This window comes from Pelecanus crispus, chromosome 3, assembly GCF_030463565.1.
Source record: "Pelecanus crispus isolate bPelCri1 chromosome 3, bPelCri1.pri, whole genome shotgun sequence".
Taxonomy (NCBI): domain Eukaryota; kingdom Metazoa; phylum Chordata; class Aves; order Pelecaniformes; family Pelecanidae; genus Pelecanus; species Pelecanus crispus.
The window spans coordinates 81,109,582-81,132,735 of record NC_134645.1 but is presented as its reverse complement, the minus strand read 5'-3'; the positions used below and the strand labels follow the sequence as shown (position 1 = coordinate 81,132,735).

Below are 23,154 nucleotides of genomic sequence, written 5' to 3'. Positions count from 1 at the left end.
TTGCTAGCAAACCAAACATACTACAGAAATCCAGCAAATAAACAGTTCTACATGTGTTTACCTGCAACAGCAAACACACACTTTGTAACAGGGGTGACCACAGTACAACGTCATTATCATTGCAATTAGATCCTTCCAAGCTTGTAAATACTTGACTCTTAAAGGTTAGATTTAAGCTACTCTAACACTTTTGACTCCTGAAATTTGCTTCGAAGATGTGTATTTGGACCAAAATACTATTAGCTACATATTTTGACTAAAATGCGCAGTACGAAGCACAAATATTTTAAGGTGAACACTTGAAAGTTCACCTTAAAATCTTGAGCTAAGTAAGTTGACTCACCAAAATTGAATTTTTCTGATCTACAATCCAAGCTGGCAAAGCTATACCGAAGCTTGTAGCTGTAGGACAAAAGAAAAGAAATTCACTACAAAATATTAAGGAATTGTTTTAAAGTCACATTAAGTCTAACAAACAAACAACAAAACTCAACAAAACCACCAACCCACAAAAAAAATCCTCGTTTATCACTTCAACAAGCAAAATTCTAGTAAATTTAGCAAAATCAAAAAACAAATTAGAAATACACTCAAGTATGTCATAAAATAACAAGACTTAAATGCAACATCTGAAATACTAGAGATTTAAGCTTAACACATTGCAGTGAAATAGATATGCAAAATTTATTACTATATAAAAAAAGAGAGAAAGATTTATGAGCTTTGCCTTGCAGAGTTTTCAGCAGTTTAAATACATATAGGTCAGTAAATACACGAACTGCAAGAAAACTGTTTAAGCAAATGAATTATATGGAAAAAGTTTTATTAGTTTGTAACTTTAGGAAAGTGTTCTAAGCTGTAAATTGTAAAATAAAACAAACAAACAAAACAAACAAACACCCCCCCCCCCAAAAAAAAACCCAACCCTCTGCCAGTTCAAATTTCTGTGTGATTGGTAAGAAAGAGAAAGAGAAAGGAACATTTTTCAATTCAAAAGGAGTTAGGCTGCAGAAAATAGAAGACATGGTTATGTAACAGTAACATCTACAGTACACAGATCTGAATACAGAATAGCATAAAATAGCTTGTCTTCAGACACCTTAGCAGTAATACATTGAACTTCACAAACACTACCTATCCCAACACTAAAAGTACTAGGAAACCAAGGAGGAAAAAAAAAAAAGAAAAAAAAGAGACTTTACAAATTTCAAAAAAACATGCTTTCCTCAGTATGAGCTGGTATCAGCGAGGAGTACTGCCTTAAATAAGTACATGCTAGGATCCCACACTAGGATACTAGTACTAGTATCTAGTACTTAGATACTGTTCTGATACTGTCTCCAACAGATTATGACAGCCATCATTTTAGATAACCAGTTGTTATGCACAAGCCTAATGTGACTTCTACGTAGTTAAGTTGGAAATTACTATTTGTTGAGACTTAAACATCTGACCAACTTGACCACACCTCAAGCTTAGCTGTTCAACAGAATAAAACCCAGTGAATTTACCACATTAAGTTATAGGAAATGCCCTCCTCTGGAGAATAGTCTGGAGACACTTCCCTATCTGTTAGTGGTTATGGATTTTTAGAAGAATCTACTAAAAGTGTAATGTGTCTTTTACTGGTGGTATCAATTTAGGTCTCCCGCAATATTTCTGACCTTTAGGATTGTAGCTTCATACTGTTCCAGAAACAGAAGTAGCTCAGTACAAAGCTCTTTCTCTTCTGGTCTGAGAATCTCCTTGCCCCATCCATGCTCGCTGAGCTGAAGCACTAGCAAATACCAAGTTGAAACAGTCTACTAAAACTGCCTTACATTATTAAAAGCACATCTTTTTACTCTCCAGGTCCCCTCACCTGCTTTTAAACACTCTTCAAATTATTTTGCACATTCAGTATTTTACTTTTAGTAAAGGAGCAAGTGACACCAAAGACAAGAAAATCTTGTTTGCCTGCCTCTAACCTCAATGCTGCTTTAAGTTGGATAGAGAGGAATACTGCTTGCTGTTCCTTTGTGCTGGGCACAGAGGGTGGGATGTACCTCATCTAACTTGTTAGACATGTCTTAACAACAGATGTGCTTCATCTCATCCCAGAATATACCTCCGTAAGGGACTGTCTCCGTTCTTTGACTACACAGAACTAAAAAACTAGAGTACGTACCTTGGATACAGATTTTTTTTTTTACACTACAGGTGTACAAATTAAGAAAAGATGAATTTCACTAAATTAGAAAGCTCCTCACACTTCCATGTGGAACAAGGTTACAGAATAGAGGATGGGAGAGAGAAAATTTCAGGCTTCTTCCCACCCTTCAGATGAACCAACAATGAGAGGCCTAGAAGCAAAGCAGAGAACTCCAATTCCACCATAGTCTGAGTTTGGGTTTCAAAAGAGCAGGAAGCTTCACACTCACAGTACGAACTGCTGCCCTACCAAAGAACCATTTCATTTCACCCTCCGGGAATCCTTAAGTTTGTGAAAGCGATCTCTGAGCCAACCACACAAGGATCTTCATGCCTTGAAATTCTGAGCTTTTGGCTGAGTTTTCTTTTGAAGCCACAGCTTCAGGTCTGTTGAAGGACACTGACATACTGCCTAACTTGAAATCCTATGCCTTAGCAACACTAAGTAGCTTGTGGATGCAAAAAGCAGTTTAGCATCAGGAAAGGTCCTAGGAAAGCTATTTGTGCATAGACCAAACTAAAATTTACAGTATCATTTTGCTGATATTGTGACAGCATTTCTGAAGCAAGATCTTATTTGTATTTTGCAGCAGGAGGGACAGAGACTGGATAGGAAACCACGAGAAGCTAGGAGCTGAAAGAAATTTGCTATGCTATAAAACACAGTGGTTAAAGAAACTGAACCACCGCCTTAGTCCATCAGAAATGTCTTTGTCAGACTATGATTTAGTTGGCACAGTTGGTTTTTTTGAAGGGGGAGGGAATATTGTTTCTTTGAAACACTGGTTCAGAGGCTAGGGGTTTTTTTCCCCCTTTTAAAATTAACTTCCCATCTGGGTGGATATAATTCAGAAGAAGAATTTCCAGCACGGAGTTCCCTCACATAATCCTGTAACTTCACAATTAAGTTACAAATTCCACTTATTACTTCCAAGCTGGCCTTAACTCATTCCATGTAAATATGCAGTAGAACTTAGTCCCACAAACTGCAGTGTATCAACAAGCAGAGATCTACAGAGGCCTGTCCTAACAGATGGCAGGTTTCCTTTTTGCTTGTAATAAGTATCAGAAGCAGCTAGAAATATACAGTATTCTTCCTCACAACTAGTCTACTTAAACAACAGTCACAAAGATGTTATACAAGTGACACAGACAACTGCAAATGGGGGGGGAGGTGGGCAGGGAATCCATTAACTTTCAGTCTTAAATGGTTTTCGTTTGGATCATCTACTGTAAAACCTTAATACACCATCATCAGGATTATTTCCATGTAGCTACCTGCCCAGGAACAATCTACCAGCATAGGGATAATCACCAGGACTCCTCAAGATGAAGGCAGCATAGAGCTACACTCAAACAATACTGCTCCCAGCAAATGGAAGGCAGATCCCTATACAGTATTTATTTAAATACATACATATCATCATGTACATCTATTTCAAAGCGTGTTTACTGCATTATGGCTAGTTGTTAATATTTCAATATACATTTATAGTATCTGATCATAAATACTAAGAAATGTTTAAAATTGACAAGTTTCTGATGAGTATTATTCTACTTTTCACTTATACCTCCTTTTAATATTGGGAAATCTCTCTAGATACTTACTGAAGCTGACTAATTAAAAAATACCCTTCTCCTTTTTCCCTAATAAGAAGTTTGAGAATTGTGAAAGGAAACTCTTGCCTGCCTGCCTTTCCCTCCTACCACCACACCAGAGCCAGTTTCACAAGCAAAGAATTAATTGGATGCATTGCTTCAAATCATCAGAAAAAGTTATTATATATACATTAAGATCCAAGTGCTTCTCAAATGATCAGGTATTACACAGCTCAATACACAGAAATTACAGGACTTCTGTCATTCATAATTGTTACCTTGTGGTCCATCTGGATTACCAAATTCTTCCCAATTTTTTCGTGATTCTTCATCAGTTAAGCTAGTTTCAAGAAGAGAGATTCAGTTAATACAGAAGAAATTTCTCTGAATCACTAACATACAGAAACTTTTAAATGTGGCTTTTACACTATCCTTCAGAGATGGTCTGACAAGCTCAACAGCTTCTGCTACTGTTTGTATGAAATCTGGTATGAAACAATACTGCTGTATTCCTTCATGATACACAGGTGAATTCTTTTAGCACTCTAACAGCAAAAGAAATTACACACAGAAGGTGCACCCTCATACAGGATATGGAACAATCACACTTCCCTTTCTTGAGAGTGACTGTGTACCCATCAGCAAAGAGCACTTTTCAATGCCAGGTTACTGTACAGCAAATTTTGAAAGGCAAAGGTTGAAAACACTATCTTTTTTTGGAAGGAAGGTGAATAGGCAAGATGAGTTCATACAGCAGAAGTTGTCCATATGGGCTTTTAATTCTCTTATTCTAGACTTTTAGCCTTTGACGGCATGTCTTTGGTTGTTTTTTTTCCTGGAACTGCCTAGTTTCATATTTAAGAAGAGAGAAATAAATTAAGCTGCCACCTCCTAAATCTTACAGTTTCTATGCCTGTTCTGTAATGACAGTTTCTTGGCAATAACATACCATCTCAAACAGAATCCCTGTTAATAGAACGAAGAATACTGCTTTAAGAAACAGAACACCACGCGTTGTCTATACGGAAGATTCTGTCTCACGGAAGAAACCCAGTGAATGAGTCAGACATCTCCCGATCATTTCTAAGTCTCACATTTGTTAACAAGCAGACTCACTGAATGGATAGCTTTTATATACTTTCAAGACAGCACGGCTGAGGAACTTCACCATCATTTACTTCAATATATGCCTCTGCCACATCCCTTGCACTAGCATTTGAAGCATCAAACTGTACCACCAAGCATTTGAGTGCTAGCCTGCAAAGCACAGAAGTGAGATGTTTCAGGAGTTCAGAAAGCAATACCAGAATATCCTATTGAAGAAACTTCCACAGTGATGAAGATGCTTTTAAGCAGAAAGTGTGATTTCAAAACTGCTCAGGTGAGTTGGTTCTCCTTCTCACCTCACCCCAAACAGGACTCTCAAACAGTCAGTAAGGTCAACCACATAGACAACTGACTTAAAAGCAGAAATCGCCAGCTTGCTAGGTTCTCTGATGATGTGACAGACCAAATAAATCCCTACAATGGAAGAAGGCTCAGAGAGGATGGGCAAGAGCAACGTGCTGTGAAGCTCAGACTGACCACAGTGACTCAACCACAGCTGCTGCAAAGAAGTTGACTGTCTCAACACAAGGGGACCAGAGTGTCGCCTTTGTTTTAGACGAACACCTATCAACAGCTGAGCGGATCAACTGGTAGTGTAAACATTTCTCCTCAAGTTCATTAAAAAAGTATGAATGTCTCCTTAAGTTTGAGACACCAACGTGGGGTGAGTGCACACCTGGCTCAGCCCAACAGAGTACAAAAACTAGACAATTAGCAAAAGAATTTTGAAGAGAACAATGGTCTTGAGCTGGCTTCAACCCACGCACGCCTTCCCAGCACCTGGGGATGGCCAGCATCGTGATAGTGAGCTTATTAGAAAGAGACCAGTAATGGGAATCACATTGGTGTTGTGATTGAACTGTGTATTGAAATTGCTATATTTTGCCAAGTCTAACTTACAAAATATACTAAAAACACAATACAAATGTATCACCCCACTAAATCAGAAATCCCATGCGACATGAAGAAAAAGGGCTCAAGCTGCACCAGGGGAGGTTTAGATTAGATATTAGGAAAAATTTCTTCATGGAAAGGACAGTCAAGCATTGGAACAGGCTGCCCAGAGAGGTGGTGGAGTCACCATCCCTGGAAGTCTTCAAAAAACAGGTAGACGTGGCACTTTGGGACATGGTTTAGTGGGTATGGTGGTGTTGGGTTGATGATTGGAATGATGATCTTGGAGGTCCTTTCCAATCTTAATGATTCCTAGTTTTTACTTTCATTATAAATAATCCAGCCACCAAGCCAGGAAACATGAAATTGCTACTCTACCCTTAATTGGTTTAGTGGTGGACTTGGTAGTGTTAGGTTGGACTGGATGATCTTAAAGGTCTTTTCCAACCTAAACGGTTTTATCATTCTATGAACATCAACTGTCTTCAAATAAGCAAATTTGATATTAAACATCACATGCTCCACACATGGAATATCTAAAAGAACCTGGTCAGAGAGTATTGGACTCTGACAGATGATCATTTAGAGCAGAAAAGAATGTAAGGCTGTATTAACGTTCCATGTATGAACGGCATTATAAAACCCAAACCCACATCTTGATTATGGAGAAATTCAATAAAAAGGGATTTCCTTTATACCAAATTTTAATATCACATATCATCTCTCAGATCAAAATAAAAAAAAGCCATAAGCAGAGGTAAGGTCAAAAAAATACTCTGGAGGAAAAGAGGATTCGAGGATTCAGCTTTTAAGAACTACACAGCTAATATGAAACAGTCATTGAGTGAAAAATCAGGACTGCAAGACAAGTGCAAATGAAAAGAGACATGGGGGAGCTGAGAGAAAACTGAGTCAGAACCAGAATGAAACATCTTTGTCACTAGATGGGAACAGAGTTAAAATACCGTCCCCCACTCATTGGCTTTATCACCAGGTTAAATTAACAGTATATTTATTTTCTAAGCAACACTTCAGAATTGCTGTGACTGGGTTGGTTGGTTAAAAAGTGCAAGACCCATTTTGTTCTTTGTCATCTTTAAGATTTAATACATATCACACTGGAATGCTTTTCCTAGCTGACATGGAAGTTTAATACAAAGACCTAACCCCTTACAGTATTTTGACAGTTGATAAACAATTAAGCTATCTTTCCTAACTTGTACAGAGCAAGTATCCACTGAACTGAGACATGCTTTTACTTTCATTACATATCCAAACACATTTTCCCTGGCTGCTTAAATCACACCTGCTATTCACCTTAGGGGTTTCCCTCCCCACAATATCAAGTTCCCATTTTTTGTAGGTAAAAAAAGAAACTTACGCTGCATAGGCCTTAGCAATCCTCATGAACATAACTTCATCTCCTCCTTTATCCGGATGGTATTTTAGCGATAGTGCACGGTACTGTTTCTTAATTTCTGATACACTTGCTCCCTTAAAAAGGAAAGTTTTGAGTTATTAATAAATTTCTTAAATCAAGCCCATTCTTCTATATCTATATTCTAAAGCACATTGTGCAATATTTCTCTGAATGATTCATTGAACTAAAGAATTATGTTCTAACATGATATGATCATGAAACTACATATGCATTTTGTGGAAACATGATTATTTTTCTAATAACAATTTCATAACCATTACATTTTTAAAACAAGTTAGAAGTCATAGTCTAACAAAGACATGCAGATGGCTGGGTATTCATTTTTTTTCTGGATTACCTTATCCACCCATAGAAAAAAAAAAAGGTAAGGCTGCCTTATCTGTTTGGCAAATCTTATCTTTTCCTAAACATATTCATGAATCCTCACTTACAATATTCTTCTATTTAAGCAGAGTTCATATATCAAGTATGATGGTTCACTTGCAGCTTGTAGGCAGAAATAAATCTGTCAGTCACCAGGAACAGTGTACTGCCCTGCTGCTTAAGAATGCCTTTGACTAGAATCATCCTACCCATAAATTATTTCAAACTTCTTGAACAAAGGGAATACATTACCTATACCTGAGAAAGAGATTGATTTTTATTCTACTACAACATATTGTTAAATGCCACCAACACAATCCCCTGTGTATTAACTTTCAGGTTGGACTGTGAACTTCACTAATCAAGAAAACCCGCAAAACTTTATAGTAAGTGCGGATAAAGTTTTTCTAGTAGGCTATCTGCTAAGTTTCACAGAACCATTACCATAGGATTCTTCAACTTTTTGTGGTAGAGAAGCCTAGCCTGTTGACCTTAACTGCCTAATAGTCACACAAGCAGTTATTTAAAGATGATGGCACTGTTTCAATAAATTTAAACCAGAAATTAAACTACCCTGAGGCTTCAGTTGCTGTTACTTTATCTCTCTTTATACAAATGTGTCTATCATTTTCCAACACTATTTTTCAACAGCATGCCTGCCTTATTTAATGCACAGTATTAATTTACTCCATAATAAGTTAGACTTCAAGTAAAAACAGCCATTTCAGGACTAGCTGAAGAATACTAGGTGAGTAGCAGAAGCTGGAAAGTGGACAAAAAAAAAAATATCAGGTTGCTGGAGAAGAACAGAAGGGTTTCCACAGCTCACATGAATGCTGCCCATAAAAACAATTCTGATTTTTTTCTCTCTCTGCCACAGAGGTTGCCCGTGATCCCTGACAAGCTGATGACAAACTTTCTATCATTAATTGCTTACTCCTCGTTTTCAAAAGCTAGGCTACAGAGGTTAGGCCTGACTTACAGAAATGCTTAGCAGCCTAGGACAGTTAGTGTCAGTCAGCACTCTGCTTGGAACACAGCACTTCCCTACATTAAGTACTTACAAAAAAAATTAAGGCCCTAATTGTCTTACGTAAAGAATCCAAAACTATAATCAGTTTTGAGCTTCATCTTTCTGCCTCAGATCCCACCTGTAAAATGGCAGTAAGGATACTTACTCAATAAATCAGTAATACTATCCAAGCGCCTTATATATTAGTGAATTTAAGTGATGTGCTCCAAAGAGAGCTATTCTATGTTCAAAACAAAGTGCTGATATTTTATATAAAATAAGGTGCATGTATGTTATCTGACTTTGTCCATGTTGTGGTTCTCCTCTGGAGAAAAAAGCCTCTTGTTATAAGCTGATAGGCTAACATAGGATTAAAATAAAAAAAAAAAAAATCTTGGCCACCAAGTGAATGTAAAAAAACAAATGAATTTTGTAGAGCAAAACTTTCAAGTGCTTGTCTGCGACTCTTTTTTTTTCCCCTTAAGTTTGGGATTTTTTTGTTTTTTAAAAGCAACATTTCCATTATATAACAACACTTCAACATCTGTATCAACATCTATATCACTTCAACATCAGAGGGCTGGCAACGACTCTAAAGGTTCCACTTGAATGGTAACAGAAGAAAGCTGTTAACTTTCATGTAGTCTGAACTAGAAGTTTTTCAAGGGGATTTAACAGACATCATCTGATAGCACAGAAATACAAAACCAAACACGCTCTGGAATCTTGGACTCTATTTTGAACCCTACTTCAACTGCTCTGCCTTCACACCCATCTCTTCATCCCCCTTGTAACATCTCTGGCTTTAATTCAACTTGCCCTTATGACAATATGCTCCATCCCTCTATCACTACATAGATACTTTTTTCCCCTCAGGGTTGTTACTTGTAGAAATTTGCCAAAGATGACAAAAGAAAATCCTCTGATGACCTAATTCCTAGCCTGATTTGTTTAATCAAAGTTAACCCAGTATATGAACGGTTCCAACAGATACCATACCTGCGCATCAGTGAGAGGACGCAAGTCAGCAATCCTTCATTAACAGCGTAACTGAGCAGAGGTTGAATTTAAATAACTTGCCTCCACATGTGACAGGCTAGAGTCTACTTATCTGCTATAATGGCTTTCTCAGCATAGAAGAGCAGTACCAGTGATGCCTATCCTTGTGCTGACAAGCCACATCACTAATGGCAAGCGATGTATTTGTTAATGTTCATATACATATTAAGCTCTCCCACGCTAACAATACACATCAAGTTTCATCAAAACAGGTACATTCAGAGTTCTTCCATATTCTTGCACTAAGCTGTATCCACAGTGTATTTCCTTAGACTGGAAAGTAAAACATACCTCGGACTTCAGAACTGAAAAGATGAGTCTACTGTTGTCCAAAAGAGGAGCTTTGTATCAGGAAATAATTACCATAAGCAGAGAATTTGCTCGAGGTATTGTGTTTAAGATGAAGAAAAGCATTTGACAAGACTAAATAAGAGTTTAAGAGATGTCCAGAAGGTCTATTTGTCTCCTCAGGATATATACATTTTTATATCCATTTTGAATCAGATCTTCAATATAAATAAAGCACTGCATCTGTTTTCTAGATAAACGCTACTTTTTTTTTTTCCAGTTTAATAAACCAATCGCGTGGTACCACTATTTAGAATTTGTTGTTTGCATTCACAGATGCAACTGAGATTCAAGGTAATCTTTAGTACACCAAAATGTGCATCACCAACACCCTTTAGTGAAACCTTTCATTTGCGATATTGCTGTACAACAACTGTAAATCAAATGAATCCACATTCTTGTTCATACAGTTCATTCAGCAACATCACTAAAAATGGCTATTGAGAGGATTTTCACAGGGCATACAAAGCAGAATGACTTTTTTGTTTTCCTGTACCAAGTGAGGAAAACAACATCAGAGTAAGATTCAAAATATATTTTAAAAACCCACCTCACTATATTAAGAAAATCATTAAAATTTGAAGGAGTTAGATACGAAAGTTATAAAATAGTACAGATATAGGCAAAGAATATCTAACGACTGACTTTACAATACGCAGCAGCAGCTTTCAGATGCCGAAAAAGAACAAAACCAGTAGATACATTCACTAAAGTTAACTTATTTTGTTTAAAAAAAACCAAGTCTTAAATTTGGTATCTAGACATAGAACATACAGTTATAGTAGTACAGACTAGTGAAAGATGCTATTACTTACAGGATCCAAATGTAAAACCTCATAAGGGTTGTATTCTTGATACTCTCGGTCCGTTTTGGAAACTTTGTATGCAAGAAACAAAAATAATGCCCAGCCAGCAAGGAGGACTATTTTCCTGTTTAGAAGAGAGAATCTTTTAAATGTACAAATCCACTAGCTCTAGCACAATTCTAGAGATAACATGAGAAGCAATTTGATATCAGTCTTCAAGAAACAATACTAAAATAGCTAGAAACATTAAAGCCATTTTAAAGCAGATATGAGTATTTCAGCTATAACACCACCTTTGACACAGATGAGACAGCTGCTCTGACTTCTAATTAATTTCTTTTCTCCTTTTTTTTTTCCTAAACAAAGGCAAGCCACTATCAACAAAGACTCTTCCTGTCCTTTAACTATCTGTCCTCAGCAGGTATACAATAGTATTTCCTATTTTTAAAGGACAACTTTAACCTGATCCTAGACAAAGTCAACATTAAAAAAACAAAAAGCTGAAACAGATGCATAACAGACAGCAAAATATTTTGAAGGTGGGAGTAATAAACAAAGAACTGAAGGATAGAAAACCATCAACTTGGAACATACAAATTATTACTGTTATATATTTGAATATATATGTTTACATATTAAATATTTAAATCAAAAGACATCACTAGCACCACTAATTTCAGTGAGGGAGGATTATTTTTTGGAACAAATAAATGCATTGTTTACTTATTTATTAGCGCTGAGGTTCACTGGTTTCATTTAGCAGATATTTTACAAAGGACAAAGAGCATCCATCTTGATTTCAAGCCCTACTAGATAATAATGATTAACTATTAATTATTCAAATATAGCAGATTGCAAATGTCTCTTCTGTGACATAAAAGCCATTATTATATAACTAATTCCAGCTGCTTTGATTACAAAAAAAATATATTTTTATAAAAATAAAAATGTAGGAATTGCTTTAATAGAAAGTCATGCAAATGAGACGTACTTACTTTACTGTAGGAATTATGTTTTGTTGTGGTTTTAACAGTCGCAAACGATACCACAAGCATCTTCCATATACATTCCTTATATTCTTTAATCGAATTTGCTCTATAAAGAGAAAGGTTGGTTAATCACAATCTGACAAAAAACAGAAGAAACATACTCACTTCATCCTGACATACGCAATACAAGGTCAGTTGGAAGACTTACAAAAGATCCAGCAATACTGGAGGAAAGAATGTTTTTTATCCATTTAAGTGGCACTGTACATCCATAAACATAGGAAGTTAGTCCGATTATTCTCCACTACCTAACAGGAATCCATTCTATCTCCCACATGCCACAGAGCAACCATCATTTGTGCACCCAGCCTTTGTCTGGCTAATGTGCACCTGTAAATTTTACTTCTGCCATTTTATACTCAACTCCAGCAAGTCTCCCATCTCAGTATGTCAGCTACTGTGTGCAGGAAAAACAAACAAAACCCCAAAAAACCTAACGCACAAACAAAACAGTGTTTGTATACAACTAAAGAGTGCAGCTAGAGCAACAGCTACTTCCTCAATTCAAAATATGATGCGTTTTCCTCCTCTTTGCAACATCTGCTTTTTCTAAGTTGCCTTCACTTAGGTTTTTCCTGTTGAAGGGGAAAAGGAAGGAGGAGTAAGATAATAGCTGTATGTAAGCCATGTAGCTCAATCATATGGGTCCTTGGCAAGAGAGTAGACACATTAATGACAAACTAGCCGAAAAGATTTCCTCCCATGTCCTTTCAAGACACGATGGGGCTGGAAGGAAATTGTATTTATACTGTCAGCATCACCATGACAAGGCATGGAAGCTCTCTTTGTTAAGAGAGTTTTAGTTGTATTTCGCAGTTAATCAAGACCAACTTAGTCTTGGGCAAAGAAGTCTTTTATGCTAAGAAAAGTATGGCAGAAAGCAAATAGCTTGTACAGAATTTCTGTGAGCACTGAAATTATACATTACAAAGTGACTTCAGTTCTGTTTATCTTTTAACTTGTCTATCGATAGACTACGCAGTCTGACCTGCAACACTTCTGAAGTGAGGAGGTCACTGTAATTACCTTACCTGCAAAAGAATAAGACCACTTAGCCCTTTTCAGGTTAAAGGATAAAGAATTAAAAGGAAAAAATTCATCCTGTCTCAATATATTTAGATATTGCTGGTGAACAAAGTGACTACATTTGCCAATTTTAAAGTTTGTGAATTATCTAAATGTAGGAATTATATTAACAACTTCAATTCAAAGCACATGTCAATCACATCCTAAAAAGTCTTAAATCTCAACTTTGCACTTTTAGCAAGGTGATGCCCTCATCTTAACTAAAACAGCAGTTATGATACATGGAAACATTTTTCTTTGGCAAATTTCTGAAAGGTGATTGTGGAAGATAGTGATGACCTCTGTTTAGTGATTCTGAACATACTGGGAGGTGGGATATGGTGCTCAGTGATCGACTTGAATTTCTAAGCAAGCATACAATTCAGATGAAACGTGTAGAACTTCAATTTGCAGTCACCAAACTATCTGAGGCCAGAGAAACATTACCATAAATGCCAATATTGCGCACCAGATGAACCACAAGCTCAGATTTAACCCAGATCAGATGTGAGCACAGGATGGTATTTCAAACTCTAGCTGATTTGGCAGAAATGGAGAGTGGCAACACAGAAGACACCTGGCCACCCACAAACTAGTAAAGCAGACAAATACTAAATCTTGCAAAGACAAGGTACTGGAACCAGGAAAAATGTACTGACTTATTCTGACCTACTTAATTCTATAAAGTATATCTTCCCCAAAACTCAGTATGACATTAAACAGCTTGATGGGATTCCTTGAGAAGATTAGATTAGTAGTCCCACCACCCTCAAAGAGGGAAAGATAAGAGATAAGGGAGGATAATTCAATCCCTTGCATCTGATCCAACTCTTGCAGGACTTCAAAATATGCTTCGAAACTTGTCTCACAATTTTGTGCGACAGATAAAGCACGCAAGTATTTGCAGTTCTCCTAATCTTGCAAAGATTGTTCACATACTTAAAACAGGTACGAAACATGAAACTTTCTAAACAAAAAGGATATGACTAATACTTGGTTAAGCAACTCTCACATAGTTTCACTTGTGTAAGGCTTTATAAAGCATGGTGAAGGAAAAATTCAGAAGACAATGAAAACAGGGTTAAAATGCAACAGACTCCCTGCTGGTAGAATGCAAATTTATTTGGCATTCTCTCTTTGTAATTTTTTTTTAAGACAAAAATTGTGGGAGATCTGTGTTGGTTCAGAACTGGATCCACCACAACTAGAAGTGAGCTAATTGTTAGTTAAAATTAAACTACATTTTTCAATGCAAAACTAAGAGACACTGCCAGCACATAGAACTGGCCTTTCAAAAAAAGCTGATGGTATTAAAGACTAGACAGATGATTAAGTTATGAGGACTAAAGAGTTCTGCTACAGAAACAGGGAGGAAAATGTCGGGGGAGGGGGGGTTTAAACAGTCACTGGACAACTGTGAGCCATAGCATGATGCTTTTATGAAAAAAGTCACCAGTGATACTGGAACAAATCAGGCATCACAAGCCTCATAGAAGACACATGTGCTTATGCTAAGCATAAATCGCTCATTTCAAATATTGTCAATTAATTCAGTTGTGCAGTGCTGAAGCAAGATGAAGCCAACCGTTCAGTTCAACCACACTGACCCAGACCATCTACCTGATCCAACCTGTATCGCAGCCACACAGACATTTCTGCAGCACAACCACGCAGCAGTGCTGTTTGGTAACCATCTTAACTGACTACGCTGCTTGCGGAAATACCTAGAACTAGCATGAAAACGGATTACCAGTGCACTTGGAGAAACAGAAAGTGACTAAGAGAACTTTGTTTACTTAATCCTGTAAAACTAAGCCTAACAGGATATGACTCCTTTTAGTGTTTTTGCTAGGATGCTTTTAACAAGCTGCTGTGCCTTGTCTTGCCAATACTCTTCACCTTACCATGCCAAAAAGCTTCCAAAAGGCCCTTATGGGAAGGCACCATGGAGAACAGAAAAATAGTTGTGCAAGGTAAACTAAAGAATTGGCATAAGGTCAAATAAAAACTGACCATGGAGGAAAATGAGGCTAGAAACTAAAGGTGTTTTATAATAAGTAGAGAACTGAGGTTTTGGAACAGCCTTCCAATAACAGCTGCAGGAGTCACATTCTGTGAACAGTCTGACAATAGCACCAAGGAAAAAAAAAAAAAAAAGAGGCAAGTGGTGTGAGCAAGAATTAAGCCCTTTGTATAGGTAAATGACACACACCTAAGTCAGTTAAAGAATCCCTGAAGAATCCCTGGCAATGATGTCCTGGAACAGCAATGGGGCACAGGGGAACCTCTTCAGACAAACACTGAATTAAGACATGATGCTAAGCAGCCATCATTTTGGGTTTGGGTTTTTTTTTTTTTTGGGGGGGGGGGGGGGGGAGGGTGTTTACACACATGCATCTGAACAACTCTGGATCAAATCTAATTACAGTTGATTAAACCGTATCAAAGCAAAAGCAATCCATTAATTTCTTTCCAATCTTGGGATGGCAATGGTCTCATTTGATTAACAACCCCCAAAGGAAACAGGGCACTAAATAGATGAATGATTGTTTATAGTTATCTGTCTGGAACATAAAGAAAGAATCAAATCTTTCCCAAGTTGGGGCTAAAGTCCAGACTATTCAAATTATTCAGAGCTATCCTGAGGCGCTTCCTCTGTCACATGTCATTATTAACACATATTAACTTGTGGAATTTAAAAACAGGCAGCTACTTGGGAGAAAGAAGAAGTACAGACAGCATCACTTCCAGCTTAGGCAGAAAGGCACTGGCAAAATATCACCCTGAGTAAGAGTGCTATATTCCTGCTGTATCCAGGAAAAACAGGCTTCCTGTTTATTTACAGATAACATATGTGATTGCACCAAAGAAAATACTTACCTTGTTAGAAAGAAATTGGTTGCAGGAAAAGAAAAAAAAAAGAAAAGAAAAAAAAGAAAAGGCTAGCAAGAGCCAGAATACCAGATAATTACTGTGCTTAACAAAAGCAGCAATGTATTCCTAATGAGCAAGTTGTGGATAAATCAGGTCCTTTTTTGATTTGCCTTCCTCTCCCAAGGAGCTTTCTTTCACACAAGTGGATTTGCCATGCCACAGAACTGGCACACTGTCCCTGCAATATCCTGCAGACCTGAAGAATGCAGGAGTAAATACATTACATGCTGCTCAGGGTAAAGCTTTGCAGTGAAATAGGAATTGTACCTTCTTTGGATTTTAGCTCTAGAATTCTTGCTCTGTCAGGGAAAGAGATTCAGAGTCTGAAAAGCAGGTAAGAGTTCTCTGTTTCTTCTCACTCCAGATCTTGGCTCCCCATTGAAGCATAAGAGCACTTCAGACACCATCCTTTGATACGGGATTACAGGGAGACAACTGTGGGGGGGAATGCTTTTCCTGTATTCAGAATGACTTCTCATTTGATGGGTAAAACCTTAACAATAGTGAATCTCTCCTACGGTTTTTAATATAGGCATTAAACAGCCTTGAAAAGCAAAGGCGTTATGCATCCGTGGGCTTTTGAATTAATCTCGCTAACAATAATCCATGCACCAGGGTATTGGTAAAGCACCCCTATCAGATCAGGATGTAGAGTGCCAGTTCATTTCTGTAAATAATCTGGGGAAGCATCCCATGCTTCCTCTATTTCCTCCCAAATTGTTATGGATGCATTCAAAGTTCCTGAGCTTCACAAGCAATTTTTCATCAATACAATTCTCTCAATTTCAGAGGATTCTCACAAGTGTCCACTATAATATCTTAACAAATGTATGTGAATATCCAGCCAAAACTACGTCTTAATACACTCTTCAAGTTCTCAACAAATAAAACAATTACTGGTACAAAAGGAAACCTGAGTGCCATCTCTTTCAATTATTCAGAAAAAGCTAGTCAGGTCCTCCAGTGATACTAGTAAGTATTTTAATCCAACATTGTCTAAAGCTTTTAGACAAATGAAAATAAAATCAAGACTGTAGCACAGCTAGGCCATTAATAACTAAATGGGGGAAAAAAAGTTCATTCGTACACTAATCCGCTTAATACTTTTGGATGAAAATAAAGTAATTAACAAGTATGTTAGACTTTTGCTTCCTTAAAGGTAGCTGTCCATTTGGCTGCATACCTTAACTAGAGAATGACTAAAGATCACTGGTCTGCACATTTGAGATACAGACAACTTTATGTTGAATCCAAAGAGGTATGCAACATCTGAATGACAAGCTAAAAGCAATTATTAAAAAAGGAGAAAAAAGACTGTCTTTGATCTTTATTTCTTTTATTTTGTGACTAAAGGTTTTCTTCCTTTGTATTCCAGGTGACAACACAGGTATCAGTGGAGAATGCTTAAGTAAACAATTGACTCCTCTTTGTCAGAACTAACGTATGCCTCTTGAATATCCAGGTCTTTAGAGAGAGCGATTTTAAGAGGAATAAGCCAGAGGTGTCTGCTTTTTCTAGGTGGGTAACCCAGACCACACAGTTCTTGGGTATCCCAGAACAGCTGAACGTTTGAGCTTGGGAGAGACCTCTGGAGATCATCTGATCCAACCATGCTGCTCAGAGAAGGGTCAACAAAGCAAGCTGCTCAGGGCTTTGGCTGTAGGCCTTTGAATATCTTCAAGGACAGAGACCCCACAGTCTCTCCAAGCAACCTGTTCTAGTGCTTGATCACCCTCACACAACAGAAAAAATTTTGTCATGTCTATCTCAACATCATCTGTTCATTCACCCATCACATGATGGATGAGGAACACAGGGTACACAAACACAGAAGGAAGCTGATCACAGGTTGGATTCACTGTTTCCACAGATTACATACAACCTGTGGCCTACAGCTCAGCCACGCCTGACTTAAGTTTGGTTTTGATGTTCACCCATACCTTACTTACTGGCACACACACTGCCTTTCTGCACTTCTCCCCTGCCCCCTCATCATAAAAATACAGTCTTTCACTTCTCATACAAATATTGTCTTCAAAAACCAAGGCCTTTACAAAATGCAGCAACTGCATATTGGTTTACCACACTCCGATCACCACCTCGGCAGCACTACTGATGATGACTAGCAAAGCAGATGTGCTTCCATCAGCAGAAGGAACACAAAGGATGCTGGCAACATGGGCACTGCCAGGCAGCTCAGGAACACAAGCACTTCTGTTGCCAGAACAATCTGTGAGACACATGCTGGTACGGCTTCACAAAACGTGTTAAAAACAGTACCACAGAAAGAATGAGCCATTTCTGTGGGCAATGACAAGGGCACCAGATAACTGGGCTATGCCAAGACATCCAAAGAAAGACCTGGGATACAAGTCATTTTGGGGTGAACACCATAAAGCAATACAAATACAAAAGCACTGCACGAGTTTTGTTTCATTTTTAGTAACCCATGTAGGGTAACCTAACCTAGCCATTACTTCAGAAATTACTTCTGACCTACTCCTTTCTGCCAGTGAAACAGAAGTGGTCTTCAGGTTGTACTATTGAAAGTGCTTGAGAAATCTTATGTATTTGTTTCCAAAGAAATAGGAGGATCCATTTTACCTTTAGGAATGTCTAACAAATGATCGCTACCTAGACCTAACCTTTTTGTTTCAGGTTCTAGAGGCTCCAACAAGTGCTCCAAAAGAAAACCTAAGGGAGATTCTTTTTCATTTTTTACATCCTCCTGAGGAAAGAGAGAAGATTGCACGTTTATTGGAGATGGGCAACTCTGGAAGAGAGGGAAGGGAAAGAGGTACACCTGGAATTATATACAAAAGTTTTAATCACCAGAATCTTGTTTCAGCTGCAACACACATGAGTCAGTTTTAGGAAAAAATACCACAAAATAGGACTACTGGCATCAGTACTCATACCTAAAGCATATAAAAGTTTAAAAAGATCATAGTCAATTTTTAGGACAACCAAAAACTAACAAAAAAATCTAACAACCAGAATAAATGGAAGCCACTGGTTGTCCATCATTCTACCTCAAGTAGTACGAAAGAATAGAAGTACATCCTAGCCTCCTGTGTCCTTTCTGCCTTCAGGCTACTACGAAAAGCAAAGGCAGCAAGTCTAAAATACAGCTCCAGTGGACTCTGTCAGAAAAAGAAATATGAGGAGGCACATATGAAGCATTCTGCCCACCAGATGCAGACAACTCACCCAACGGAGAATGCTGCTTGGTTTCAAAAGAAAAGGACTTCTTTCAGCAAGGAACACAGAGTGGCAGAATTTTGCAGCCTAGGAAACGCCAAGATCACTTTAAAGACAGACTTCCACAAAACTTATTTGCAGCACATCATCCTCTCTCTGCCCCTGTCTTTGAAACTTGTACCTGTGGAATGCATCAAGCGATGCAAGAAATACACATAGCATACAAGTCTTGCGTAAAGGTCAAGACCCAAGGGTACCACGGCTCTAAGCATTAAAGCTGTTCTGTTCAAATTGAGGGTAACAGGCTCAGCTGAAACACTGCTCTTGAGAGTTTCCGATTTTCCTGGGTTTTATTCAGAGTTCTACAGTTTTAATCCTCTGAACCGTGCACTAAATAGGTTCCTGTTCCTTTTCATCAGCCATGTATATGTATACATATACACAATGTATGCACATGCAAAAGCTGAGGTCTTGGACTTTTTCCTACTTCAACCATCACAGAAATTAAACAATGGTACGGACAATTTATTTACTGAGGTCTTGAACTAGAGCTCTCTCAAATAATTTAGATTTTTGATCACAGAACCATTTCTCAAATAACAGGTGATGAATACAAGTATGGAAATGCTACCCTACTGCCTTACTAGGCCATTTTTGCTTAACTCAATATATTGACATTTTCATTGATAATTATTGTAAAATAGACTCCACATGGATATAGTATGGTATCTGGGAATAATTTAAAAATCACACGATTAGGAAAAAACCTTACACTTGGTTTCAAAAGAAGCCACTGACAAACACTGATAATGATGTTTTAAAGCAGCAACCCATCTTCCCTGGCAACTAAGAGGCAGGATTCAAACTCACAGTAACTCACAAAATGAGCAACTCCTCTGAAGTACTAAATAATTTCAAACCTTATTCTAATAGGATTGACTTCTAGTGTAAAATCCTAAATTATGAGGCATGAAGCAAATTATTTAAAAGTGTTCTAGAGTGCAGTTGCTTAAATCCAGAAGCCTTCAAATGACCACTTGTGTTTCAGTTAAGATTACTCTTTGGGTTTTTTTTTTGAACTGGAAAGCATGTTTCAGGACTTTGAACTGACCATATCAGCGAAGAATTAAATGATCTGAATAGATGCTTTCTAATTTTAATGCCTATTATTGTAAGAATTGTCCTCATTACCCTGACTTTATCTATGAAGAGGTCATGTCCAAGTTAGCCTCTTCACTAAAAATCTGACCCTAATTGTTTTAAAGAGGTTTTTTTCTGTCTAGTAAATATTCATAGAAATAATCAAAAATATCACGTGTTTTGAGTAACATGTTGTTGTTAACTATTAAAAACTCCAGTCAGTTCATAAACTGCATAAAGTCCTGTGAAAGACCTTAATAGCAAGGCTGCTTCTTTTCTAGAGCATGTTTTGCAGCAACTAGATTAAGGGTAAAAGAAACAAAAATTAACCTAACTTTTCATACATACATTGTCCCACACATATTTGCTGACCCAAAGATAGCATTTGTTACTAACAACTTTATCGAACAGTAACATAAGATGATTTAACATCTTGAAAGTTAACTTCTTTTCAGAGTTCACTTACTTGCACTTTCTGTTTACAGTCAGCCTCACTGGTCTCAGGCCACAGTTCCACATTACATTACTCCTAATCAAGCTGTTTCCAAACCTCCTTCCTATTAGTATACTGTCTCATTTATGTTGACAAAACTGTCAGTGGGACTAACTATATGAACTTTTAAGATACATCACCTAAATTATCAAATTTATAGTAAGGCTGGACCTACAGGTGCATCAGCACAACTTCAATGGAATCTGAGAGGAATTGGAGAACTGGCCATTTTAATATGGAACAACACCCACATGCATCAAGGTTAGCAATTTTAGAGGAAATCAACAACAACGCTGGGCTCCAAGACTTACACATCCTTAATTATTAGCTTTATTTTAATCAATCTGGCATGGGGAAGAAACCAGGACACATTCAATCCAAAACAAATATAAACAAAAGTCACTTAGCATACCACCAATCACTAAAAATGCTTGTATTCAGTATTGTTCTGATGCACATCTTGAAGTAACTATAATAAAGGACAGAATTAGTGGCCACAGGGATAAATACCATACAGCCATTTACCATCAGTGGGGCTTTTGTAAAGGAAAAGTGAGTTTTACAAAATTCAGTCCTTTAAAGGAAGTAAATGTATGGGAGAGAAGATCCTACTGATACAGTCTGTGGTTTCCAAAAGGCTTTTGAAAGGTTCCTTTTAAAAGTCTTTCAGGACAACCATCTAACTATTGCCAAAATAAGTATGTGACTAGAAGACAGAGTGAATGGCCAATTCTTACAGCAGGAGGAAGGCACCGGGAGTTCTGCAGCAATCTGTGTTGGAACTATGATACTCACATTTCACTAATAAGTAACCTGGGTAAAGGGGCGAGCAGTAAAATAAAACTTCTGGACAATATTAACTTATTCTGCGTAACAAGGGCAAGAGTACTCTGAAGAATTGTAAAGATCAAGCAAGTGGACTACAGAATGGCATGTGGAATTCAGAGTATGAAAATGTAAAGAGCAATGTGGACTATTCTAATTTTATATATGTAAGGACGAGCTTGGGGCTGACGATTACCTCTCAGGAATGTGATCCTGGTGTTGTGAGAAACTGTTTATGAAAACCTCAGCTGAATGCTTATTAGTTATAAAAGCAAGGCAAATGTCTAGAGTATTCCTGTGAGGAAAGGAAGCAAACATTATTCCACCACATAAACTTAAGGTATGTACAACCTTGAGTATGATGCACAGTCCTAGTCCCCACCTCTCAAAGAGGAGCAACTAGAAAATATTCAATTAAGGTGAACAAGAGCCATTGAACGTATGAGAAGATTTATGTCCAACATATAAGCTACAAATCTTTCAGCTGGGAGATAGAGAAGTGCAAGGAGAGGTAAGAGAAGGCTGTAAAAAACCTAAGTGACATCCAGGAAAGACAGGATTGAATGTTTACTGCCCCTTCCAGTAGAGCAAATAAGAATCATCAAATAAAATTAGAAGCAGATGCAAAACATTGGAAAACCATTGGAAACTGGGAGAACACGCAAAGGAAGCATCATTTATGCCTGTCCTGTTACCCCCTCATTAAGGCATACACTTTTGTAATATCATGTAAAGACAATATCTGACCTGAACCAGTATAACCACTCTTTTTTTTCTAAAAAAAAAGAAAGATATTTGAAACGTTATTGGTTAACCATTGTTTGTAGAAGTCACAATGCTAGCAAATATCCTAGTTTCAAATAGTTCAACCAACCAACCAAGATAAAGGTATCTTTTTTAATCTAAAATGCGTCATCTCCAACGGATATATATTGAGAATGCTTGTAAGTATTTTTTTGTACAAGGGAAATAAGTGACAATCTGAAGACACCTCTTCAGTCTTCTCAATTGTACACTTCTTTAAAAACTGGTGCAGACACAAATCTTTTTGCTCAGGAAAGAAATGAAGTACCTATTTTGGGGTTCTTCCTACTCTTGATACGGTCCAGCCAGCACAACCTCCCTCACCATGAAATGGAGACACATGTTTGTGAGGTCCTGGCTAACAATTAAGGGAAAGGACTACAGCTCCCTCCGTGGGAGAAGGCAGCATCACAGGATCAAATTCGCAGCATCCCCAGTCTAGACTTGTTCAAATCGCTGCAGATCTGCACCCTTCTTCACAGGCATGAATGTGAAGGGGGGGCGGGGCAGGGAAACCCCAAACAAAACCACCAAACCCAAAATCCTCAGTTTGGAATTGCTGTTGATCCCATTCCTCGTCATTTACCTTGCTCCTCTCAAGTTCCTGCTCCTACTGCAAGAATGGTTTAGCTGCTCATGAAGCTGTAACTGAACCACCATACTCTTTACCCTTGAATATATCAGGTTAAACAGCACTAACTTGAATTCTTTAATACACAGCCTGTACATCCTGGTAGTTCAGTGTCACCTACACGAGCAGTCAAGATACCCCTGCAGCAAGTAGAGAATGAACAACAAGGTATATAATCAAGCTATTACAATGC

General features: G+C 37.7%; 1 protein-coding gene across 3 annotated transcripts in view; it reads right to left on the bottom strand.

The window, feature by feature from the left end:
• Nucleotides 1-23,154, bottom strand: part of SEC63 (SEC63 protein translocation regulator) — a 64,507-nt gene that overhangs the window by 34,150 nt on the left and 7,203 nt on the right. For all 3 annotated transcript variants that reach the window (XM_075707932.1, XM_075707931.1, XM_075707933.1), the window contains exons 2-6: nucleotides 11,815-11,914; nucleotides 10,829-10,943; nucleotides 7,172-7,284; nucleotides 4,068-4,129; nucleotides 344-402 (exon numbers count right to left, since the gene is read on the bottom strand). In XM_075707932.1, the coding sequence (XP_075564047.1) occupies nucleotides 344-402; nucleotides 4,068-4,129; nucleotides 7,172-7,284; nucleotides 10,829-10,943; nucleotides 11,815-11,914 (449 nt within the window). The remainder of the gene's footprint in view (nucleotides 1-343; nucleotides 403-4,067; nucleotides 4,130-7,171; nucleotides 7,285-10,828; nucleotides 10,944-11,814; nucleotides 11,915-23,154) is intronic.